Here is a 19779-nt window from a genome sequence, read left to right as displayed (position 1 = left end):
TTGTACATTTTGTAACTTACAATCCGACGGTCACGATATGTAGTGATCCGACGGTTCACTCTCACCTCGGTATTACCGACACTTGATCCGTGGCTTGACACCCGATTGGTCCATGAGTTCTATTTAAAGCGCATGGAGGGTCATTGTTCGGGTAATCCGTGCATGAGAGAAGCTTATGTAAATTTTCATTCTTTGATTAATAAATTGCCTGTAGTACCCACGTTGGGACAGGCCGTGGACTGTTTCCCTCCTTGCACTCTGAGGGTTTTAACCACGTCAAAAATACTGGTGTATTGATTTGAGATCTGGTTGTGAGCGGTGTCCTTTTGGTATTCTTTCTGTGGAACTTACCCTGTAAATTCCTACAACCAAATGCAAGAATGCACTTAAAAGGATGTAATGTTTGTGTTTTCATCTTTCAAAGAGGGGTTTTTCCAAAGTTTGCTTTGTGGATGGTTGGAACCAAATAGGGTGCTTGGATGCATCTTTCCTACTCGGTTGCAATGAATGGCAAATGGATTGTTACATTTGACACAAGTTTCCAAAATGAAGCCTCATCATGAACCCATTTAAACAATTTCTTCTCAAGGTGAGTAGTGTTAGGTGTCGGCAGATGTTAATGGTAAATTTTATTAGTGATTAGATATTGCGTGATAAATGTTACATTAACTGCTTAACAAGGTTGCATTTTTGTGGATAAGTTAGGGAACGCAACATCTTATGGAGATATATAGTGCAGATTCTTTTTTGCCCATTGTTGGCTCCTCTCTCTCTCTCTCTCTCTCTCTCTCTCTCTAGAGAATGTGACAACAGGCTCACAAATAAACCCCAAATAAAGAATACAACAAAGAGTGACAACAGTGACAACATTCTTGCAAATAAAACCCAAATAAATAATATAACAAATCTATATAATCCAATAGCATTCTCCCTCATAATCTTTTCATTTGCATACTTATGATTTAAAGGATATGTTAACTGAATGGGGACACTTTAGTCAATAAATAAAAGGTTAACATCCATTAAATGTATCACAAATTTAAATTTCATTTTAGGCAAACACCCCAATGTTTGTTAGTCTAAATCATCACCCATATAGCTTGTGAATATGCCTGACATCGCCCATAAGTCAATGCATTCTACCCTCGCTATTGATTGGGGACGACCGAAATCGGGGAGGCTACCCACTATGGCAAGGGCTGGTCAATTCAACCTGTCCAAGTTCTAATCTCTTTCTACAGTTTGAATCACGCCTCAAGCAAGCGAACCAACAATCACAGATGCAGGTTCCCCCAAAAAACTCCCCAACTTAAAGCGAGGCTCATCTTTACTACCTTTCCTCCAACATCAACTATCAAGAGGATAGCACGGGCATTGCTCAACCAATATATAAGGGGTCAAGGAAGAATTTCTCCCATGACTAAAAGAAATGGGAGGAAGCAATGCATCTTCGTATTAGGTTCACAGTGATAGTTTAGGTATCATGAGAAGGAAAAAGAAATTTTTTGGTGTGCACCCACCAATGTCAAGCATGGAGTTAGATAATTTTTTCCTGCACCCATATATAATCTAGATGCGTCATAGCATGATGCTAACTTCTAAGAAATCAATATGTGAAAGTTGAAACAACGACTTTGTGAACCATTGCTGAAAAACTCAACTCAGTTAACGACTCAGCAAGGGTGGAGTGTAAGAATTCAACTCAAACTTGGCAAAAACTTAATAATGAAAACGACTCAAATGCGCAATTTTCTCTTCCCTTTTGGCATAGCTGAGCTTTCACATCCACCCACAAGTTGGACTCATCAAGCATCAAATAACCTGAAAGACTCACGGATCAGCATCTGGCCCAATACATACAGGTTTGACTGGTTGTTGATGAGTTTGAATTACCAACAAAGAGACAAATTCAAGAGCCATTACCCACCAAAAGTGGATGACCCCATAGGAGAATTTTTCCCCTTGACATTTCTTTAGCTGGCAACCCCTAATAGCCACCAGTGTAGCCGATTCATAGTGCCATTTGATCTTCGCTCCCTGAACCAATCATATATCCCCTTGCCCACTTGTCAAGAGCGTAGGTATGAAGGTAGGCAATCCAGTCGTAAAGCTATGTTTTTCATTGTGCAAATGGGTGCTTATGCTTGTTTCTCCTTAGGCATATTGGGCAAGGATTATTGGATGACCTTGAAGGAGGAAGGGTTTTGACTATAGTTTTGTTCCCTCACCTTAAATGGGGTTAATCCTCAATCTTAGTCATGTGGGATCTCCCCTATTGGCCTATGTCTTTAAGAAGGGCACTACTTGGGAAACCCTAATTTTGGTAGCGCATATCCATTTTCCCTTCCACATTTTTCACTCCCCTCCACACATTACAAGCCATGTTTTATCATATTTCCTCTTTTGGTCCACATGACCACAGGGTCCACAAGGCACTGGTACACCCCTCCCCTTGTCCACATGTTTGGGTCGGACTTGGAAATGTTGCCCCAAAGGTTGACGTAGCTAAAAGAATTTTAAGAACATATCATGGCCACAAGCAAGAAACAAAAGAAAAGAATATTATAAATTGAAAAAAATAGTTGGGACATTTAAATAGCATGTGGGAAAAAAGCCAAACATGAGCTCTACCCCATAGCATTATGGCCACCACCCTAGTTCCTTGGGCCCATGAGCCCCGCATCATTAACAAACCCATCCACATCCCAACCCATGGTGGGCGATGAACCACCCCACCTTAAGGGGGTAATAGTTGTTTATATCATACACAGCATGCTCTCATCTCTTGGAACCCCGAATAGTAATACAAAGAAAAATCAATATAAGGCAAAAGGCGAATGAAGAAGGGTGGAAAAACAAAGGTCGGGGTAACTCATGTGTCCACGATTGCTCCCTCCTATATCTATACACCCAAGTATGTGGACATCCCTCATCATTACCAACCTTGAGCCCGTGGAATTTGGCTTTGAGACCCGTGTTCCCATCAATCTCATCATTTATTCACATGACCCATATCACTTGAAGGATTTACCTTGGACCTATCCTTCCCATTAGGGATTGGGAACACCTAATAGAGTTGTTTATTAGTCACTCCTACCTAGGGAGTTAACACTTTTACGAGCTTAAAGCCCCAAATTTGGAAGGGAAACCCATTATGAAATCTCAATGTGCCCTTGATTAACAAGATTAGTTCACTTAGATGCACTAATGAATTATTGTACCCGATGGTGAGGAAGCACATTGGATCTTATACACTAATGAATCATTATACCTGATGGTGAGGAAGCACATTGGATCTTATATGTAATTGGCAAGCGGCTTCATCATGGGTTGGGCAACTTAATTGGAGCCCAAGCGCACTAGAAGATCATATTGACACTCCTAGGGGAAGTGTCAAGAGGCATGGGACTCCATCATGTGTTAAGGCACCATTTCATGCTATGGGCACCTTCAACAGTCTATTCATTGCCCCACATTATACGTGAGATGATGCACTTGGACCAATGTGCCCCAATCAGCTTAGCATATTATGCCAGTTGATCCAAGGCCCATAGGCAGTTTTGTCTCACCCTTGAGACATGGGAGGGAAAGCACCATCATCAAAGCCCTCATTGGGAGCATTATACAAGCTATTCTATCACTACGAGACAAAATTTGTGTCCCAAACCCAATTTGGGGCCCCACGTTATGACTTGCATGGAGATCAAGGGGTCATGCCCTTGTTCGAGATAAATAGAGCCCTCTCTAACATTTTGGCACAAACAGGACTCCATATGGTCTTCCAATAGCCCGACATCAGCATGACATCATCAACTCAGCTTGCATTTCGATGGCTAATTTATAATTTGTAAAGGCTATTTGGTCGACCTGTTACCTAGGCTTGTTTCTTGCACATTGTTTTAATGTTTTGGGGGCCAATTAGGCTAATTCGACTTAGTGAGGTTCATATAAATAGAACTCACTCCCATTTGTGAGAAATCATCATCATAACTTGGATTCTTCTCTTGTAAAAGAACTTGCACTTTTTCCTTGCATCTATTGGAGGTTTCTTTGATGCATTTTGACTTTTGGAGCTAAATTTTCAATCTTCTTTGGAGCTATCTCATGATTTACGAAAGGATATATCATACTATCATCATGTAAGTGCTTTTTGTTGAATATGTTCTTGGAATAATGTCTAACATATGGAATTGATGTAACTAAGTTAATGCTCTTGTGCCCTAATTTGTTGAATATCATTTTGGAAAGCTATTTGGTTCTCAATTGCATATGTTATTGATTGTATGCCAAATGATCAATGTTCCTAGTGGATGCAGTTTTGTCATTCTTGCATGAAACTCCATAAATTTTGAGTAGGTAAATGTTGAAGGTTGGTAGTTGGGGCATCAACCTTTAACCTCCTTAAGGAGGATTTTGGCCAATTTAAAAGCATCTAGAACAACATAGCCCAAAGGACTAGGCACTAGTCCAAGGATTTTGCTGATCAAACTCCTCTTTCTCCATATTTCTCCTCCTAAATTTCAATCCCCTAAAAGTAGGGCAGAAATCTAAGGCTTACAACGAAATTTTAGGAAGGTGATTTTTTGGGAATCTGAGGATCCAAACATCAAGCTCAGGGTCTAGGCTACCTATGCTCCAAGTTTCGTGGGCATTCGCCCAAGTTTCATCCATAAAATGTCTTGCCCTAGGTGCTACTCAAAGACAGAAAACCTAGGCCTTTCTCTCTCATCTTGGGGCCTTCTTTGAAGGTTGTATGAGCATAGTATTCGATAGAATAAATCTCAAGAAGCCCTTTCTTCTCTTTTCCTTGATCTTGGGAGTGCCTTGGAAGTATTTCTTCCCACTATTATTCATAAAACCCTAGGTCTAGCATGAGTCTTTCCTAGGTCTCTCAAAGGGAGCACAGAGCCTCTTGGAAGTGGTAAAGTATCACATAGAGCTTATTTGAGAGGTCCTACACTATCATTTGGAGTCTTGATCTTAGGAATACATATTACCATAACAAGTCTCAAACCCTACATCTTGATCTCCTCCTAGGCCTTTTTCTTGGAAAGCGTTTAGCTTCCTTGAAGCATTGAACCATTTGTTGTGTCTCTCCTTGAATGGGCTTTGCGGAATCACATCGTACCTAAATCATTGATCTATTCATTCTAAGTGATTCCCTTCCTGCCGAGACTCCTACCATCAATGAAAGTCCATAAATAGCAGCGGGCTTTGACTGAGGTGACTAACAATGGGTCATTGTCCCATTGTTAGCACTTAGCCTAGCTCTCTATCTTGTAGGGTTTCCCTCTCCAAGGGCTGCTAAATTGTGTGGTAACAAGACCGAGTTAACTTAGCTCAATAGCAAGTCAAGCATGTTCAAAATTCAAATTATGTAGCTGCGGTCAGTTTTTAAGTCAACAAAGTCAAAGGAAAAATAATTATTATTTTAAATTGTTCAAGTCAGCCCCAAGATGACAGGTCAGCACCACCTCTTGAAGGGGTTTGACCCATATATATTGACATTCAATCCTCCTCATTTGGCATCGTCTCATCATTAATTCGGATCTGCTCAAGAAGGCTTCTGCTCACACGTGCGAAGGACAAAGAAAACATTTTGACCAGCAAAGTTTGACCTATTCTATCTCTGTTTGACCAGCATTGACTTGGCATTTTCTGGGCTGCATTGACTGAACCTTTCACTAGTTTCTTGGAGCAAATATTCTGGCATCTTTGACTAAAGGTTGACCGATTTTCTGGACAGAGATTCTGGCATTGACTTTTCTGCTTTGACTAGCTTTGTCTGCAGGTCAAACTGGGCAGTTTGAAGAAATTTTTCAAAGTACCAGCAGGGCCAAAAGTCAGACCCTTTGACCTCAGTTGACCAAGGGCGGCAAAAGGCCAAATTTCAGCCTCTTTGACCATATTTGCCCTGTAAGCAAAAGCTTCACTTTCTCTTTTTTGACTTGGTTTGACTTGGAATAACTTATGGTCAATGTGATGATATTTTGACTGAAAAATCAGATGTCCATTTTGATTGAATTGAAAATTTTCCCCTAGGAAAGGATTTGCTAGGTTTTTCCCTGGTTTAAGTTTACACAGGATAATTTTTTCTGGCTCTAGTGCGTTATTTGTCTTACTGTGATTTCCACTGCCCTACTGTATTTATAGTTGAAATTTTCTGAAGTGTAATTGCTATATGATCTGGAATGTGCTAAACAAGTAATTGTATCATTGGAAGTAATTATTTGGCAGAAAATTTGTGTTTGTTTTAATTGCACTATAAAAATCAACAAAGCAGAGCTTCAATTAGGGTATTCAGACATCCTAGTAATTTTTTCAACCATGATATTAATATCTTCGAAGGGCTTCATAAGCTCACATGTTCCTGGTAGATCATTATTTAACTGAGAGGGCAGTCATTGCCAGATTCATTGGCAAATGGCCATGAAATAATAGTTCATTTTTCCTTCTATCAAGACTTCATGTAAAAAGGAATAAGCATTTTGGCATGAAACTTTAAAGCTGTAAAAGCCACCTTTGCAATATTGGTATGGGTAGCTTCAACTCCAAAGGAAATTTAGACTCAATACCATCCTATGTAAACGTAGTTAAACTCCATAAAATTGGGCTCCTAAACTAGTTCCAGCCAATCCCACCATCTATATACTAGCTACAAATTGTTTAAAATAAAACTCCATGTAATTAGTAAAAGAAGCAAGGCTCTAGAGGGGCTTGGATGGAAAAACATAGTAACACCCATTAAAAGTTCAAAAGTTTGCTTCTTTTTTTGTGTGTGTGTGTATGGGTGTGTGTGTCAAATTGCTAGGTATTTGTTTTATGATTTTTTGTTCACAGTTTGCCACTGGTTGATTTCACAATTTCAACTTCTAAAGTTAATTGTTGTTTTCAATCTTAAAAATTAACTGTAGACAAGCATAGGTAGATGACAAGAATTTGTCTTCTGTTCTTAAGATTGATATATTACACACAATCAAAACATAATTTCCCGCATGAAAGTTAGATAACTACTACTGAAAGCAAATATTCTTCCATGTAAAAAAGAAAATTCCTTCTATTAACATCAAGAGAAATATGCCTATAATAACTATCAATACTTAGAATAAATATAAGGAATCAGGATTTGCCAAACCTGATGAATGGGAGGATACATGGAATTTGTGCACACTGGACACTCCAACAGTTCATGGACACTACTAGCAGCAGTAATATTAGATTTGACAGTAACACGATTGGTGTTCTTCACTTCACCCATTTCTGGATCTAGTGAATTCAGTGGAGATGGATCTAAAACTTCTGACAAGTCATGTATGTCTGCACAGTGGATCTTGCCTGATGCCATCTCTCAATTGAAACAACGAAAGTGGTTGTTATTGCAACCTTAAAATTGAGTAGATATCCCCAAAGCCTCTAGAATGCTATCGACCAACAACTAGAGCAACATCCTCAGTTGAAAAGATATGCCAGCTTTTTGGAAGCAGAAACAAATTTCAAGTTATGCCAAGAAGTTATTCAAGTATCTTAAGCAACAAAATACCAAAGTTCTATTAAAGAACTTTCTAAATGTGACAGATACACTTCAACGTGCAAAATATTGAAGAAAAGCTTCCCATACCTGCAAGAAATGTCAATCAGCAAATTAAACCAGTCTGTTAAAAGAAATGTCAAATAATAACACCAAGTTATTGTTTTAAATGAATGAAACAGGCAGTGAACTCGTGTGTGTCTGTGTGTGTGTGAAGTACCAAACCAATCAATTTAACTAGTTATTTCTTATTGTATGCTATTTAACTTACAATAAGAACACGACAAGAGCAGTAATTTTTCTAGACTTTTAAGTTCTGTTCATAAATGGTGATATTATAAAACACAAAATCCCTAAAGTATTGGCCAAGTCAACAAGTTCTCAATCCTTGATACCGAGTGAAAAAACAATTTCATAAAAAGAATATAAAAGCAGTTTACAATTACATATCATGTTATATAAGGAGCCATCATGTTCTGAAACTATGACAATAGAAGAAATTCCAAGCAAGGTTAATAACAATGAACAATATATTCATTTTGAAGGGTTCAGGCAAAATATGTAATTAGCACTCAACATGAGTGCGAAAAATAAGTGAAACCACGCCAAAATCTCATCCTTCAAAATTTTCAAAACCATAAAAATTCTGAAAAAAATGATAGCTCAATGTTCCAAGCAAGATTGAGACTTGGTGCAGCAACAGAGGTAGACCCAGTGCAACAGCATAGACGGACTTGGTGCAGCAGCTGAAGTGGACTTCGTGCAACAACAGAGGTGGACTTGCTGCAGCGGCAGAGGTGGACTTTGTACAACAGTAGAAATTGAACGGATGATTGTGAAAGGGGACTGAAGACTCCTTCAGACTAGGTCTGCAAAAGTCTTCAGAACTTGAGGAGCATTAGATTCTATAGGGAGTGTTTTACTTACATCCAGCTTCACTGGTAAAGTTTTGTATGTACATCATACATAAATGAGCTTTTTGTTGAGCCAATTATTGTGTGCTCTTCTTGATGTGATGGTTCATATTTTCTGAATTGCTGTTGATGCTCTGAATGTTTAAGGAAAGATTAAGTAATCAATTGACAAAGTAGGAAACACTGATTCACCCCCTCTCAGTATTTCCAACTCAATAATAAGTAAAACTACATATCAATTAACAGGTTGAGCCACCAAGGGGCTACTTACTTATGTGGAGGGGGTGAGGTAGGGAGAAACCCCACTTGGCTCTTTTATTTTGCACGTGGATCACTCTGAGCAATTGGACCTGTTGCACCTATTTTGTCACAATTCCAAGGAAGCAATTGTACAAAAATGTTCAAAGTTCTGAATCATCAGTCAGCCAGCACTTTGATGTATCATTGTAAACCCAAATTTTGTAAATTGTAATGTAAATGATGCTAGTACGATAGTTTAATTATGTAACAGTATAGGTAAGCCTATGATTTGGGCGACAAATTTCATCCTAGGAGGTTTTTCATCTTATCGCATTATGTGTATTTCTAAACATAGATAATCAACAAAGTTTTTCCCTCCAGCTTAAACCCCAAAGCTAGGGTGGAATTTATTGACAAAGTCTTAGTTGAGTCTTAGTGTTATATCGAGCCTTCATAAAACTGGTTTGGGAATAATTTAAGTTATTTGGTTAAATTATTTTATTACAGATCACTTGCTCTAATAGATCATATTGTGTCGTAGAATTTGGTAAACATTATGAGGGTCTATAACGAATGGGCATTCCCCCTTTGAAGATTGAAATTGTAAATATCTATTGTAAAAAAAAAATTAGGGCATGGCCCCTCGCAATCAGACAAGATGGCTAAAGTATTTGAGGGTGGAAAAATAATTAATCCCCTCAACTGTCGATTAATTAATTTTTCTAGCAAAATAAAAATTAAATCCTAAACCAGAAAATTAATTAATATAGAGACAAAAATAAATTCTAGAGAAATTAATTTCTCCAACTCGAAAATGACCAAAAAAATTCGTCAGTCAAAAAGAAGTTAATTTTTTGAGGTCCACCACCACGGCAAAAATAACTATTTTAAAAAAAATTGACCCCTTGGACCTTGGTGGTTAAATCAAAGTCAAATTTTTGAAAAAATTAATCGAAAATATTTATTTTTGGGTTAATAAAATATGGTTTTTATGAGAAATTCGAAAATCCCTAAAAGATAAATATTTTCGACAGCAGAGATTAAAAGATGATCAAATATTTATCAAAGGCCGAGATTGTATTGATAGGGATCAAGCCAACTAGACGTTATTTTTCACTTGGAGGATTTATCTATAAATTAGAAGTCATTATGTTGTCATGTCATGATGAAATTGGTGACTCTAGTCTATGTAATTTTGTAACGTTGGTGTTGTTCCACTGATCTACTGATAACGTTTGAAATATCATAATAAAAAACTTTCGGGTTCAATTCATGGTGTTCTTTGTCCGATGATCTGTGGTATGTGTTGGTTATGTGCTTTCTGTGAAAATTCCGAAATCCGGAATCCTATTGCAGCACCTAGAAATAATTCTCCTAATTTTCAAATTAATTTTATCAATTTATTTATTGTTTGCTACAGCAAATATTGAATCAATCACACTGCAACCTACACAAATAAACTGCAGAAGAAATAAACGCAAGAAGAAATACCGCACACACACATAAAATGACAGTTATTTTTGGACAAAAGCCCATGGAAAAACCCAACTTGGGAAAACCAGTGCAACAGCTGACGGTTTTATTATTAAATAGCAGTGAAATCTGAGTACAATAATCTGGATGTCGAATACTGGCAATCCTGCAGAGAAAACTGGAAAAAATATCTTGAGCGAAATTACCCTCACTGCCAGCAATCCCAGCGCTCTACATCTCTCTGAAAATCAAGTCGTCCTCCTAGCTTTGCACAACCACTGTGTCATCTCAGCACAGTATGCTACACACTCTACCCAAAACAACTAAAAATCAAGCCATCCCGCCTTTTACTGACTGGGAAACTGGCCCTCCGACACTTTAGAAATACTTTTCAACCTCTGTAACTAAAATCCAGCTTCACCCCACCAAAATCGAACTTGCTCATTGAAGCCTTTCCGCTGCCTCTACACTACAACTTGGAGAAATCTCTACCTTTCTATGAAACTACACTCGTTGGACCTAGAATGCCTCCTCCAGCCTCACTGTCTCTACCCCTTTGTCACTACTTCAATCTCACTGGTTCTCTCTCTGAAAACTGACTGTTGCTATTCTGGAAATTGATCTGCTCATGAAATTGAAAATTGTGAAGTGTCTTCTCCAAGCCCCAATGACTTCTTCTTATAATCCTCTGTCGAGACTTCAATGGCCAAAATTAGATCTTAATCGATGGCTAGGATTCTTGAAGTCGATCTGTGTGAGTTTCTAAAAAATTCATACCTTAACTTAATAAATTATGATTAATTAGTCATATTCCCTAAGCTTAAACTTAGGAAATATTTAAAAACTTACTAATAATCTAATTAAGTCATGCATTCTAGCCTCTCCAAAAAAATTCTAGGCTAGAACACATCTAATCCTACAAAATCTAACACTTTCCTATATTGTGCTTAAAATTTTATAAGCTTATTTATTCATTTGATGGTGATAAGAACCAATGTTGCGAAAATCACAATCGGTATTAAATCGACGAAGGGAAAAAATCGAAAAAAATCATAAAAATCGAGAATCAGAAAATACAAAAATATTCATTTTTTTTTTTTTTTTTTTTAATATCTAAAGCATCTTCAACATAAAATAAATACATTGACACATAAATATGATAAAAAAAACTAATATATAATATGTGTAATATCATTTCTAGTGCTACATCACACATAACAATGAATCATGTCCTGAATAGTAAGTCCTGACTCCTAAGTCCCAGCTCAGCCTCAAAATATCAACAAAAAATATAATAACGTATCTCATATCATGAGTCATAATGTCATATACAATGAAATGAACCAAATAACTAATATTATTGATTTCCACTGCCCCTCTTGCGAGAAAATGCAATAGCTTTCCCTTTCCCTCTAGATGCAGATGCCAGTGGAATTGGAAGTGGACCCTGTTGTACTCTAGAAGTTGAAGAACTAGGAGCTATAGGAGGTAGACCACGTCCTTTACTGGTAGCAAGGGTAGCCTGGGTAGGTGGTGTCACCTCCTCCTCCTGTTGCTCCTCCTCCTCTACGTCTTCCACTACCTCCTACTCTAACCAATCATCGGCAGACTGCATGAGAGGCCTCTCGACCTCAACCCTCCATGCAGCAGTGGTGTCAATCCCATCCAATGAGATGGCCTCCATATCAGGTATCCTCTCAAGTTGCCTCACCCACAATCGAAGATTGTTGTAGATGTAGACCATGTCATTAAGTCGTTGGAACTCCAACCTTTACAAAGATCATAAAATAATAATTAAAAAAAATAAAAATATATATATATATATATATATATATATATATCTTATTTAATGAATTCAAAAAATTAATTGGAAATTTAGAATATTTTAAGTTTTAAGTTTAACCTGTTGCGCTTCTTGTTGTGTATTTTTTTAAATACACTCCAGTTGCACTCGCATCCTGAGGAGCTACATGTTTGGTTGAGGATTCCAATGGCAAGCTTTCACAGATAGGGTACTCTCGCACCATAGCTTCTCCACCATGCATCTACAACAAAATTACAAATAAGATAAACATAAAACAAAAAAAATTGAAATTTAAAAGTTGAAGGAAAGTATGAAGTTATGAACTTGAAGAGACAATGAAATTTGAAACAAACTAAAAAATACCTGGCATTTTAGTCTTCCTATCAACCAAAGCCATCTCAAAGCTAAATGTGCCACCTGCCACCCTGTGTATCTCCAATTCTTTGGAGATTTTTGCACCTTCTGCTGGAGATCGCACCATCCTCTGAACACAGGTTAAGAATCCATCCATGATCTCAACATCGTATAAAAACCCACATGGGTGAGAAAATGCGGAGTTCAAGTGGATCCCTGCAACATGAATGGACGATGGAGTGTGTTGTTCCATCGTTCATCAATCACTTCCCATAGGAGGAATTGTTTCTAAAACCCCTCATCTCCCTTATCATCATAGTAGGCCCGAATGGATTCTTTGGCCTTGTCCATGATCTCATACAAATAGCCCATTGCGGGCTTGTCACCTTCAACTAATTGAAGAACCTTTACTAAAGATTCAGTAACGTTGCACACCTCCGCACTCCCACCCAAAAGTTTTCTTGGTATGAAACTAATCTGCATATGGCCTCTCCCTCTAGTTTGCGGCTAAATGTCAAAACACGCCACTCATCTGAAAGAAACATTCTCTTCACATCCCACATAGAATTCAAGAGGGATTGAAGAGATATGAAACTAGTGGCAAACCGTGTAATGGCGGGGCGCACCAACTCCTTGTTGGTGAATTTTCTCATCAAGCTAAGCACCGATGCATAATTATATATAAATTTTGTAATGCTTTTTGATGAGTCAACAATATCTTTGACAAAGGAAATTTTTCTATGTCGTCCAACATCAAATCAATACAATGTGCAACACAAGGTGTCCAAAATAAAGTAGGATGTCTCACCATAAGCATCTTGCCAGCAGCAACATAATTCGCAGCATTGTCCGTTATGACTTGGGCAACATGTTTTGCACCCACCTCCAAAATAAACACATCCAGCAAATCACATAATAATTTTGCATCTTTGATATGTGCAGATGCATCAACAGATTTCATAAACATTGTCTGCTTGGGACAATTAACCAAGAAGTTTATAAGGCTTCTCCTCTTTTGGTCGGTTCAATCATCTAACATCGCAGTGCGTCTTGTTTGTGCCCATGATGCCCTAAACTCCTCCAATCTTCTGGTGTAGTCAACATTTTCATCTTCAAGAATGTGGCCTCTAAATTCATCATAAAAAGAGATTTTGTACCATGGGCCAACAATTGCAATAGCATCAACAGCAGGCTGAAAAAATGGATTATTCCTTCCAACGCTGAAAGGAATATCACTCCAAAAGAGAAACTTGCCCAACAACTTGTCAGCTTGTTCTTTCTCCTTTTTTTTTAAGCATTGAAGAGATAGATTGTTGTGAACCAATCGTGGTTCTAGGAACAAAAAATGATCAGATAACTACAGGGTTGGTTGTAGATATTGATGTTGAAGTAGAACCAGTGCCACTTTCTTATTCACCTCCTAACACTCTCCCTGCTAGTTGCTTCCTCAAATCTGACTTGGACAGTTTGGCTTGCTCTAATTCTTCCAATGATCTGAGGGCTCTTCAGATGATTTCCGCATTTGTATTGGTGCAAGGCCCTACCTCATGTTCAGGGATTTGTGCAAGGTGATACTTCAATCTATAAACTCCCCGTGTCATATGATGCCCACACAACTTGCAAGACAAATTTGATCTATCAAACCCTCCATCAGGTTCACCAAATTCCCACAGAGAGTCCAATTTCCTTAGCATGTTTGTAACTTGGTTGAACTCTTGAATTTAATGTAAGATGAAGCTTGAAGTTGAAATTTGAAACTTGAACCTATGGCACAAGAAGAATTGCAAGTTAAAAAAATTGCATACATGACACAACACATTGAAATTTTGACAACAACAAAAAAAAACTCAACTTAATCGAACAATAATAGAAAAAATGCACATTCAAACCCAATTAAAAATGATGAAAAAAAATAAAGCACAAGAAAAAATTAAACTAATAAATCTAACAATCAAGTTTTTGCATTTTTAACCAAAATGAACCCTCTCCACTCTATGCAACCAAAGAATAAAATATTAAAAACAAAAACAAAAACAAAAAAAACACCATCAAATCCACTCAAAAATCATTGATAATCAATGGGTTATAGAAACCCAAGTAAAAACAAGAAAAAAATCAAAAAAAAATTGGCAATTTTGGTGCCCATACCTGGAAACCACGGTTTGCCGAAGAAATTTGGTCCAAACATGAATTTCTCTTGCTTGGGATGCTTAAAACTCTCGTTTTTTTCCTCTTATGCCCTAGTAGCCACCTTCCTCTCCTCAGCTCTCAAACAAGTCTGTTATCTGCTAAAAATGAGAAATAAAACTCACGAAATCGCTTATAAAACGGGTTGTCCCAGAAGGTCACGATTTTTACCGCTCGAATCATGATTTTTTCAGAGAAAAAATATATATATATATAATAAAATAAATTTGTAAAAATCGGGCGATGTTATCGGCAGACTTGAAAAATCGCAATTTTTTTAAAACATCGCGATTAAATCGCAATGTTCACAACACTGATAAGAACATTCTATTGGTAGATTTTGGGTCCATCTTAAATAAGCTAGTTCACCATATGTCTAACAAGTTTGCTTGAAGAAATACATAGAGTTTGCAAGTACATCGGCCCTTGGGCTCCAAGTTCACAGACTTTGGGAGAGAGCCGACCTTGTTTGGGCTCTAGGTAATTTTCTATGTTTTTCTTGCTTCGCTAAGACTGTGAACAATACCATAACTTTCGAAACACATTTGAACTATTGTCAATATTAATCATTTAAAAAATTATTTATCAAAAATATTTTTACTCTCAAGCATTGTACATTCGTAAATAATTGTGATTTTTCTTTTTTGTAAACTAACTTTTCTAACCCTTGTTTGGCAGCTAGTTGGTGTTTGGCATTTTATTTTAAGTTTTTTTGTATATATTGGGGTTTTGGGTGTTTTTATTTTCATTTGTGCAAGTGAGATTCAAGGTCCTCCACAGGATTTGATGGGGTTTTGAGCTAGATCTAGCCCCATGAGGGTAAGATCTAGTCTCTATTCTATTTGCAAGGCCAGCATCAAAAAATATGAAAATCTGAAGTGGAATAATATTTTTGTGCGGGTTTTTCCAATTTTTTTAGGGCCTCAAGGCCCAGCGTTCCCTTTAAGCCCTAGTCTCTCCCCTTTTCTGGCCTCTTCTTCCTAGCGATGGCTCTTGATCCCCTTGTAGTCACCATTTAGGGCCTGATTAGGCTTAGCCATAGGCTCTCAGGGTTGTGTCTTCCCTTGTCATGAGTTTTTAGCCACTCAACCTACCTCCATTTCCATTGTCGTGAGCTAAATAGGCCTCGACCTCTCTCTTCTTCCTCATCTCCTGCCCTCAGCTTGCCTTATCTCCTCTTCATCCTCCTTTCTTGCTTTCTCTACCTCAGCAACAGCCTCTTCGAGGTTATCCCTTGGGTGTCGCAGACCTCTACAAGGCCTTGGCCTTGAGCCACAGGGCCTTAAGGCCTTGAGCCCTCCTCACTGTGGACCTTTCTTGGCCTTTGGCCCTTCTCTACCCCAACGCTCACCTCCCAAGGCCAATCATTGCCCGATCTTAGACTCTTAGCCTCATCTTGCCTTTATGTTGGGTCATCCTTTGATTTCAGAAGCTAACATTTGGTGTTTGCAGCGAAGTTGGCTAAATTTTGTGGTTGCAGGTAGACTCTCCATTAGAGAAATCTCGGACAAAGGCTTCTAGCAAATCTTATAGGCCTTGAGCCTAAGTGGTTTGCCCTCAAAACCTATATTCTCCTTACTGTTTTGCTACACCTCTCTGATAATTTTCTAACAATGGTTCAATAATCATCAAAATAGCCTAAATCACCTAACAAGTTATCTAAGTAAATTGACAATTCATTCCAATAAATTGGTTAGTTACTTTTTGGCCTGTTTCATGAAAACTGGATGACTGTCATAAGCATTTCCAAGTCTGATTATAACAGTGACAATGCCATCTAAGCTCATCAAGAATTTTGTTTTGGCAAGGCATTTTGACTCTGGGTTATCTCATTTACATCCTTGCATTTGTAGGCATCTCATATCTTGCAAATAAATTACTTTGTTGCCATCATAGCAAAGTCTGATATAAAACATTGTCATAAGCATCTTTTCACTGTTTGCATTTTATCCCAACTTCTCCCATATAGCTCAAGAGGAAGTGGTAATTTTGGTATTGTTTAGGCATATTTATCACTAATTTGCTCACTGCTGTCATAACCTGCTTACTGTTGTGTCCTAAAGGTCTAATTATTCCTCATTAAAGATGAGTAAAATAAAAGTTTTCACTTGTTTATGCTCCATTAATCACTCATTGTAGAAAGGATAGCTAGCATTAAAGTGAGTTTATTGTTGGGCTAATTGCCATATTACTTCTATTATTTCAAAGGCACTAACATATCGTTGTAATGTGTGATTTCAATAAGTTCCAAATTTGCACTAATAAGCTCACTCCCTAAAGAACTGAACATATAGTCCAATAATCTTGTTCAATGGTTGCTTAAGTTAATCTAGAATTTTGTTGGATATTGGTGTCCCTTGTTCTCTTACCCATCGTCATTAAAGACCCAAGTGTTCTTAACTTGAGGACTTGCTAATCCAATTGAATATTTCTTGAATAATTGGCATTGAGGAATCTAATTGCAATTATGCTTCGAATTGTCTAAAGAGCATTGATAATCTTATTTTCTCTTTTGAGTAAGCATCATTGGCAAATTATCTTAAGTGGATAAGTGCTCTAACTGTCATTAGATTTACAGTTCTTGCCTATGTTGCATATCTATTGTGAATGATAATTCTATATTGGTAAATCATTAGAGCATCTATCTTGTTGTTTATTATATCTTGGTTATCTCTTGTATCTTGTGGGCACTAAGAGATACTGAGCACCTTCATCTTGTGTATAAGATTGTTTTATCATTCATTGACTAAGTAATCTTGTTATAACATAATCATAAGGAAGTACTTAAAATCAACTATCAATCTTAACTCAAGATCACTCACATCATTTTGCACTACATTCTAGGATTAGCCTTGCATTAATAACTTCCCTCCAAGCATAAGCTTGGCTGATAGAGAATAGAACCACCTTTCTCATCTAGCTTGAGGAACCTAGCACCTCTTTAGTAGTTAACACGGTGACCTTGCAGTCATCAGAGCCACAATCTCTACAGCGCCAGAGGCATCGAGTGGCTACAACCTAAGGGGACGTATCATTAACCAAGCCTTTGCTTGCTTCCCCTTGGCTACTTTCTCACAACCTACCCTTAAGACTAGCTTCAAAATAGTTAAGAGGAAGGATACATTTAGGTAGGCATTTACTTAAAATAAACCAAGATCTTGCATTTCACCTAAGTCATAGGATTTGCAAAGCATATAGGATAGACAAGCATGTGAAAATTCCAAATTTTCGAGGAACCCCTATTGCAGCAAATCTAAATCTACTTCACCTACTTGATTTTAATTATCAAGTTATTCTCTGAATACTGAAGCAAATTACTTCTACAACCTCCATTACTTTAATATTTGATTACATGACACAGAAAACTGAGCAAAGAACAAGATACATAGCACAATTATTTTTGGAGAAAATAGTCCCCGAAAAAACGCAATACAGGAAAATTGGTGCAGTAGCTCTAAGATTTTTCTATTATTAAGCAATAATTATGAATACAAATGTTGGATGCCCTCCCAACAATCCAGCGACAAAGAAAATACAATGGCGGAAAAACTGAGTGAGTTTTACCTCACTTCACACGGTAGATTCTAGCTGACGCGGCAGCGAAACTAGATAACCCTGACTACTTCTGCGTTGGCCTTGTGTAGGCCTTACATTAGCCCTACAAGCTATGCATCAACCCTGCGTTATCCCTCTTCTGCCCACTGCGTCAACCTTCCCGGTTGTTCCGGCAATTCCAACTTTCTGCGTGGAGGGCAGCTTCTGCTTCTGCTTCTGCGCTGGCCCTTCTGGCACTGCGTCAGGGCTGCATGGACCTAGATTGGCACAGTGTCAGTCCTCTTAGTCGTTGCGCTACCTCCTGTAGCTTCTCTATGCCTCTCTGTCAGTACTCCTGAACTCTACATGCCGCTTAGCTAAAATTGATCACTCAGTTCGAATTCTCAGTGTCCTAGCCCTAGAAATCGAACTCCAGATCAATTTGTTCTCTCCATGTGTGTTTCTAAATGAAACCCAAGCCTTCTTATACTTTTCTCGTTGAGACTTCAACGGCCAAGATTAAGTCTCTAAGCAATAGCTAAGATTAAAACTTGACTTGGTCCGCCTTCTAGATCATTCTCACCCTTATTCTGATTAATACCCATTAATATTTTAATTTTCCTAAGTTTAGACTTAGGAACCAAATTAAAAATATTAATTATTATAATAAAATACAATCTAGGTGGAATTTCACCAAACGATTCCTAGGTCCTTTAGAACTCATGTGTCTTAGCCTTTCCACCAATTTTCATTGCTAGAGCACATATGATGCTACCAAAAACTAACACTCCCTCTTAGCAAGGAAAGTGCTCTAGCAACAATGTCCAACTGCATGTTGCTCTATTTCTGAATCATCTCCTTTTTGCACTATTGCTACCACAAACACTGTGTTGTTGCTACAATTGTGCTGCTACACGACACTGCCACTGCCACTGTTGCATCTGTACTATAGCTCCCTCTCAAACGTTGCATTTGTTATGCTACTAGCACTGCCACCGCTAACACTGCATTTGTACTGCAACTCAGTTGCTAATAGAAGCAACTGAAAAATATCCAAAGTTACTGAACTTAATTGTGTTCAGCATAATACCACAAATGTTGGAATCTGACTGCTACTAGTCTCTCACCCTCTGAATCGTCTGCGATGTTGTTGACTCATGCACTGTGCCATCGGCACTGCTACCAACCTTGCTCTGCACTAATCAATCTCTGGTCTCAAGCTACTGCATCTGACTCTCCAAACAATCCACTGCATCATTTGACACTAAGTCCATCTCGCTACTGCTAAATCTCGAGCTTCCGTAGCAAGGAATTGATCAAAGAGGTGGACTCCTCAAGGATCCTGCCCACATGTAGTCCTCCCAACTACAGCTCAATATCGCCCCATTTCCCTCCTGGAGATGCATGGGCACTCATGGCAAACTCATCTTCGTCAATCTTTGTCGGAGCAACCTTAGGATCATGTTTCTCATCCCTATCCTTTTGCTACAAAAGACATTGGGATGCAAAGTGGCCCATCTCGCCACATCTAAAACATTTCACCTTCGAAATGTCCTTCTTTCGCTTCTGCTTCTATTGTCCCTTGGATGCTAGAGTTGTGTTCTCCTCCTCCTTGGTCTTCGTGCTCCTCCCACTATTGCCATTGAGGTTGACCTTTACTAGCTCCCTCGTTAATTCCTCCTATTGAAGAGTTGCCCATATCTCCTCCCACAAAGGTAGTCTTTCCCTGCCTAATATACTTTGGA

At 38.1% G+C, this 19779-nt stretch overlaps 1 protein-coding gene across 4 annotated transcripts in view; it reads right to left on the bottom strand.

The window, feature by feature from the left end:
- LOC149182388 (E3 ubiquitin-protein ligase DIS1-like) overlaps positions 1-19779 on the bottom strand; it is a 122587-nt gene that overhangs the window by 39347 nt on the left and 63461 nt on the right. For 2 of the 4 annotated variants that reach the window (XM_089416832.1, XM_089416831.1), the window contains one exon: positions 7136-7618. In XM_089416832.1, coding sequence (XP_089272958.1) covers positions 7136-7345 — 210 coding nt within the window. In that variant the 5' untranslated portion in view covers positions 7346-7618. The remainder of the gene's footprint in view (positions 1-7135; positions 7619-19779) is intronic. The other 2 variants (XM_089416833.1, XM_089416830.1) reach the window with 1 other exon arrangement.

The sequence above is a fragment of the Pinus tabuliformis genome, chromosome 3_2, assembly GCF_031772625.1.
Source record: "Pinus tabuliformis cultivar Carrire ecotype Pingquan chromosome 3_2, CPIR1, whole genome shotgun sequence".
NCBI classification, from domain to species: domain Eukaryota; kingdom Viridiplantae; phylum Streptophyta; class Pinopsida; order Pinales; family Pinaceae; genus Pinus; species Pinus tabuliformis.
Note: the sequence above shows the minus strand (reverse complement) of the source record. Positions and strands in the feature narration are given on the sequence as shown.